Raw genomic sequence first — 7,417 nt, 5'->3', positions numbered from 1 at the left:
ACAGATGAAGAATCAAAAAGAAATGATGTTGTGTTTATTTCTATCAAAGAAGATGGACCAGTGCCTGTTCATTCCACTAGATGCACTATTGAGGAGAAAGCTTTAGCTGGTAAAGTTGAAGAGAAAGATGAATGGGTGATTGACAGTGATTGTTGACATCATATGACTGATGATAAGAGTAAATTTGTGAGTATGGAAAGGTATGATGGTGGAATAGTAATATTTAGAGATGACAAAACCCATGTGATTCATGGTAGAGGTTCTATTTCCTTTGATGGTGAGAATAATACTGATGATGTCTTGTATGTTGAAGGTTTGAAGCATAATATTTTGAGTGTTGGATAGATGGTTAACAAAAGTTATAATTTACAATTCAAGAATGGTAAATTCAAGATCTTAAATGCATCCAGTATAGAGATAGCATCTAGAACTAAGGCTGAAGGCAATATTTTTCATTTCAATGTTGGTGAGAATAGTTGTTTGACTACTCAGATTGGTGAAATTTGGTTGTGGCATAGGAGAATGTGTCATGTTAACTTTGAGTCAATGATTAGGATATGTTCTATACAAGTTGTTAGAGATCTGCCTAAGATTGTTAAGCCTGCTAATCCGATATGTAAGGAATGCCAATTGAAAAAGAAAACAAGAATTTATTTCAAGAGAAAATAGTATACATATAATGGATTGGTAGATCTTGTGCATACTGACTGATGTGAACCTACAAATGTTAGAAGTGTGCAAAGTGATAGATATTTTATGTTGCTAATTGATGATTATTCCAGGATGATGTGGGTTGTCTTTTAGAAGGAGAAATCTAAAGCATTAGACAAGTTCATGATATTCAAAGCAAAGGTTGAGACTGAGTCAGAATTGAAGGTGAATTGTCTCAGATTTGATAGAGATGGAGAATTTTGTTCTCGTGAGTTTAATTCATTCTATGAGAAGCATGGGATTAGAAGACAATCATCTTCTCCTAGAACCCCTCAACAGATTGGAGTTGTTGAAAGGAAGAACAAGACTATTTTGAATGCTGCAAGGACTATGATGATTGAAGGGAATGTTCTAAAGATATATTGGAGTGAAGTTTTTAGAACTATTGTTTACACATTCAACCGAGTTCATATTATAGGTGATACAAATGAGAGTCCTTATGAGCTATGGTTTGTTCATGTTCCCACAATTACATACTTCAGAATATTTGGTAGCAAGTTTTATATCAAGAGAGATGATGACATAGGAAAGTTTGATGCAAGAAGTGATGAATGAATTTTATTGGGATATTCAACAAAGAGAAAAGCCTATCGGTGCTACAATAAGAGATTGAGAAAGATAGTGGAAAGTGAAAATATGAAGGTTGATGAGGATTATAGAAAAGAGATCAGAGCTTGCGGATATGATGATGGTCAACATATTGTTCTAAATCCTATATAGATTGAAGAATTGAAGTAAATGGATCCGGTAGAGACAATTAATCTAGATGTTGTTGCTACTGATGGAGAAGTGTAGGAACCTAAGAATCAAAACAATTAGAAGACTCCAAGGTATGTAAGATTAAATCAATCTGAAAATGACTATTGTTGATAAAAATAAATGAGTGATGACTAGAAAAAGTCTAGTTGTTGAAGAGGTATGTTTGATTTCGAATATTGAACCTAAAGATGTTGTGTAAGCTTGCAAAGATGAAAATTGGATAAGAGCTATGGAAGAAGAATTAGATCATATTGAAAAGAATAACACACGGGAGCTTGTGCCTAAGCCTAAAGATAAGAATGTGATTGGTACTAAATGGGTATTTAGGAATAAATTGAATGAAGTTGGTGAAGTTATCATAAATAAAGAAAGACTGGTATGCTAAGGATATTCATAGAAAAAAGGGATTGATTATGAGGAGACTTTTTCTCTGCTAGCCAGACTTGAAGTTGTTAGATTGTTTCTTTCATATGTTGTCAATAAATATTTTCAGCTATATCAAATGGATGTCAAGTCAGCCTTTTTAAATGGTGATCTTGAGGAAGAAGTTTACATTGAGTAACCTGATAGATTTTCATTATTAGAAGATGGAGATATGGTATGCAAATTGAAGAAAACTTTTTATGGATTGAAACAAGCCCCTAGAGCCTAGTATGCTAGATTGGATAAGTATTTGTTGAAATTAGGATTTAAAAGGTACTGCTGATAGTAATTTGTATTTTATGATTAAGAATGATAACATCTTGATTGTTGAAGTCTTTATTGATGATATTATCTTTGGAGGAGATGATGATTTGAGCATGAAGTTAGTTAGTGATATGCATAAAGAATTTGAAATGTCTATGATAGGTGAGATGAAATTTTTCTTAGGGTTGTAGATTTCACAGACTACAAAATGTACTTTTATATCTCAAGCCAAATATGTGAAGGAATTTCTAAAAAAGTTTGGGTTAGATGACTCCAAACCGGTTGGAACTCCTATGGTGAATTATTGCAAATTATCTAAAAATGATGAATCTCCAAAAACTAATCAGTCTTTGTACAGATCTATGGTTGGTGGACTGCTATATCTTGCTTAGACTAGGCCTAACATTATGCATGTTGTATGCATGGTTGTTAGATATCAAGGTGATCCAAAAGAGAACCATGTCACTACTATAAGGAGGAAATTCAGATACTTGAAGGGAATTGTGGACTATGGTTTGTGGTATCTGAAGAATGATGATTTCATGTTATGCGCTTACACTAATATTGATTGGGCTGGTGATGTTGATGATCGAAAGAGCACCACTGGTGGAACATTCTTTTTAAGGAAGAAATTGGTTTTTTGAGTTAGTAAGAAACAAGATTCAATGTCCTTATCTACAGTTGAAGTTGAGTACATTGTTGCTACCACTAACTGCACTCAAGTGATTTGGATGAAGAAACTGTTGAAGGATATTAGAGTTATTTATGATGAGCCTACTGCCATATATTGTGATAAATTTAGTGCTATTAATATGCCAAAGAACCTCATGCAACATGTGTCAATCAAATATCAGTACTTGAGAGAAAAAGAGTGAAAATGAAGTGAAGTTCGAATATGTATCTACAAAGGAAGTGATTGCTAATATTTTCACTAAGCCTTTGCTTGCAGATACATTTGTCTATTTGAGAGACAAGTTAGGAGTATCCACTCATCCTAATGAGAACTAGATGCATTGAGTTGCATCAATCCGATGGACTTCACAGTCTTATTTCTTTTATCTGGATTCATGAGTTGATGTTGTTACTCAGTCGGAGTAGTCAGTGTGTATTTTAGATTACTCTAGATGATCAGTTGTGAGTTTATCCTAAGGGGGAGATTGTTCTTTTTAGAGGATGTGTTTTGGGAGAGAAGCATAATCTATATTTTGCCTTTGGCATTGCTATCAAAGGGGGAGAGAAGCATGTGAAAAACTATTTTATATGCTTGATCTTACGGGGAGTTTGTTGGAGATGTTTTTCTTCTTTGCATTGATTGTTTTTCACATTCATATGTTGCCATCAATGCCAAAGGGGGAGATTGTTGGACATTGTTGCCACTAGGATATGTTGTTTTCATTGATGTCAACATATTCCTGCTCCGATGAATGCAGATTGGTTTATTGGGATCATGGTTTGGTGTATGGAGTACTTCTAGTATCATTACATTCTTCTCTATTATCGTTGGTGATCTAGAAAGCATAAATGATCATATCATATGATCTGGTTTTGCAGTTTGTTTATCTGACCAGTGCTTTATAGAGTTCAGTATTTCCTCTGGTATGTTTTGTTGTGATCATATCTTAAGCTGATATTTTGGGATATTGTTTGGGATGATATTTTGTATCTCCATTTTAGATGGTTCATGTTTTGGTGCTCCACAAGTTGTCTTTTCTTCATAACAATTGTTGTTGTTTGTGTGTTCTTAAGGTTTAGATGTTGATCGATGAAGAATTGATAAGTGGTGTTGGTGCATCTATTGTTGATGATTATAACGTGCTTTTTGATGTTTCCTAAGTATCTCCTATTTGTTTTGGTGATCTGCATTGATCGTTGTGCATGTTCTTAGTGATTTTTCTAAATTGATTATGTTCTTCATGATATGTGGTTTTCCTGGTGGTGTAGTATGTTATGATTGATGTTGGTATGTTTACCAGTCGTGATGAGCATTTGGGAATTTTCTTTGAGACCATGTTATGTCATGTATATCATTATATTGGTCTGGTGGTTGATCTTTGTATCGTGTGATGTATTTTTATAATTGTGAGTTGAGGGTTTAGCTGACATTGTTGTCAAGGTTGATGAATTGTATAAATAGGTGGTATTGTCATGTAATTTTGGTATCATGGTTGCGTCTTCATTATCAAAGAGTGGTGTATGTGCGAACAAGTGATTCATCCTTCAGCATTGTGATTGAGAAGAGATTGGTGTTATAGAGAAAACATTTGTGCATAACCGGAACTATAATCAGGAATTTGGAGATGCTTTTCTTTCAGTTCATTTCTTTTGGATTATAGTCTGAATCTTGTTATAAGTCAGTGAGACTTTTGTGAGGGTTCTAGCCGTCCAGGTCATTATCTTTTGAGCAATAAACTCTAGGCAGTGTGCCTGAATGTTGATGCATTCCCAATTGTAATATTTACACAAACTATTGCAGAGTATCATGTTATTGTGGGTAGGTTCCCACCATGATTTTTCCCTTAACCGGGTTCTCCATGTGAAAATCTTGGTGTTGCGTGTTGTGTTATCAACTTGCTTATCTTTGTTATTGCTACAATTTATCAAATCTATTTTTGTGGTTACGTTTATAGATTTGGTGAAAACTGATTCATCTCCTCACCCCCTTAGTTTTCCTTCATTGTTGCTGCCAACAATTTTTTCCAAAATACCCCATATTTTGGCTCACCTTTTTTCATTGCGAACTTCTGGAAAAACTTTCTTTAAAAGTGTAAGCTTTATAAATGTTGTTGCTCCTTTGTCTCTTTTATCCCAATCATCTTGATCTTTTCGAGGACTTGGTGGTCTTTGTTCATTACCAATAAAAATTTCATAACAATTTTGAAGTGTTAGAAAAATCTCCATATGAGATACCCAATGATAGTAATTCTTTCCATTTAATTTAACCATTGGTAGAGGAATACCAATAGACTCCATAATGATAAATTCCCTATTTTTTAGATGAGAGTAAAATTAACTTAAAAATTAATGCACAAAATGTTATTCTCTTTCCGAATTTTCTGAATTGATATTCTTCTCTACTGCAACCAAAATCCAACCTACAAGATTCAAAACAACACAGTTCTACAAAATCCACAAACTATTGCCCAAGATTTAATTATGCTCTGATACCATATTAAAAAACATAGGCCTTACAACAAATTATAAAATTATATATTTATATTAATTCACCCACAAAGATAATACAGTGCTTCAATAGACTTGAATGGAAAGATATAGAAACAAAGAGAAGTTTGTATGTGCTGGGAAAAATGGAAAGATTTGGAAACCAAGAGAAGTTTCCAGCAATGCTAGAAAATTCTTATCTACAACTAAATTAGAAAATTTCTCAACTCTTAAGATAAAGATTATCTCCAACAGATTGGGCAAGGCGGCTTCGGTGGTGGCTGTGAAGAGAATATCCAAAGGTTCCAAACAAGGAAGAAAGGACTATGTTTCTACGGTTACCACAATCAGTAGGCTTCGACACCATAACCTTGTGAAACTTTTAGGATGGTTCCATCAAAAGGGAGAGTTCCTTCTATTCAATGAATACCTGCCTAATGGTAGTTTGTATAAACATTATTTTGGGATGGAGAAGAAAATTTTGGATTGGGACCGACAATATAGTATCTCCTGTGATAAAGAGTCTTCTCTTGTTTATCTCCACGAAGAATGGGACCAGGGTGTCGTTCACCGAGACGTCAAAGCAAGCAACTTAAAGTTGGATTCCAATTTTAATGGAATGCTGGGGGATTTTGGTTTGGCAAGACTAATTGAGCGTGATATGGCAGCTTCTCATACAACTGTGGTGGCGGGCACGCCGGGGTATTTGTCTCCTGAGTGCTATATAATGAGAAAGACCAGTCCAGAGACAGACGTGTACAACTTCAGGGTGGTTACTCTAGAAATTGCCTATGGAAGGTGGATGGTTAGCCCAACCCTTGGTGAACACAATTGCAGACAGGTAGAGTGGGTTTGGAATCTGTATGGAAAGGGAAAGCTCCTAGAGGCGGCGGATGAGAAACTGGGTAGAAATTTTAATGGCGAGGACATGGAGCGACTGATGGTGTTGGGACTTTTGTGCTCTAATGTAGATCCCACATCAAAACCCAAAATGGGAGAGCTGATAAAGATATTTAAAAGGGAAGCGCGATTGTCATACGTTCCTTGGGATTTATCAGTAGCTGTATATAGTCAGCATCTTCACCGTGAGATGAGGTCACACTTGTCAACCTCAGTGGCCCTTACATCCCCGACTCTTATTGAACCCACTGTGTTGTCAATCTTGTTAGACGTTAAGGCGTTGGTTTTGTCGTCTTCTACGACTGAAAATATCTCACTGTTAAAAATGTCGAGCCCTCTACTGTTAATGACTGACCTCGCTAGTTTACACTATCTCATGGAAGTAGGTTTTTAGATTGGAAATTTCAAATATGATACCGTTCCTTTTCAACTCAGTGTAATCAAGGGTAAAATAAAATTACACTTTATAGTGATACAAACAATAAAGATTATTCAAAGTATTTAAATGTTTGAATCGTTCAATAACATAAATAATATTATTATCTTACATGGATTAGACACATTATATTACAAAATATATTATTTTATGAAGAAAATAAAAATAATTTTTCTCATTTCGTAACTAGAATCATTATTTTACCATTATATCAATTTAATGGTGTCTATTAAAGAAGACAATAATTATCAATAGAAGGTGACCAAAATGCTTGATTGTGTATAAAGATGCACATAATAATTCTATTATTGGCAAAGGAAGCACATGAGTAAATAAGAAGCATCATTCACCCTTTGATATGGTACCTTTTTAGTTTCAAGATTATTAATCCACTTTCCTAGAGAAGGAATTTCAATACTTTTAGACCTAAGATTTTATGCCAAGATAGACTAATGGGACATAAATCATGATTAAATTATAGACTAGAGGACAAATGATACGAGCGGAGAAATTCTCTATACTTTTGCTTCAATAAAGCCAATCATTGTGATCTTATAGAACCGTTAAAATATAGTATAAAAAAGGATCATTAGCATGCAATAGTACTTTAATCAGTTATGCCCTACACATATTAATATACAATATGATAATAAGTACTTAGTATACTAAGTCATTATTAATAAATTCACAAGACCTTTTATAAGGTTGATGACCACCATGTTACACATGAAACAAAAGAGATAAAAAAAATGGTATTGCCATATA

At 34.2% G+C, this 7,417-nt stretch overlaps 1 protein-coding gene across 1 annotated transcript; it reads left to right on the top strand.

Annotated features, from left to right (window-relative positions):
• The first annotated feature begins 5,416 nt into the window (after positions 1-5,416).
• On the top strand, positions 5,417-6,610 carry LOC131075452 (L-type lectin-domain containing receptor kinase IX.2-like). The gene has a single exon (XM_058012300.2). The coding sequence runs from the start codon at positions 5,417-5,419 to the stop codon at positions 6,608-6,610; it is 1,194 nt and encodes a 397-aa protein (XP_057868283.2).
• Positions 6,611-7,417: the final 807 nt, after the last annotated feature.

This window comes from Cryptomeria japonica, chromosome 5 (assembly GCF_030272615.1).
Source record: "Cryptomeria japonica chromosome 5, Sugi_1.0, whole genome shotgun sequence".
NCBI classification, from domain to species: Eukaryota; Viridiplantae; Streptophyta; class Pinopsida; order Cupressales; family Cupressaceae; genus Cryptomeria; species Cryptomeria japonica.
Note: the sequence above shows the minus strand (reverse complement) of the source record. Positions and strands in the feature narration are given on the sequence as shown.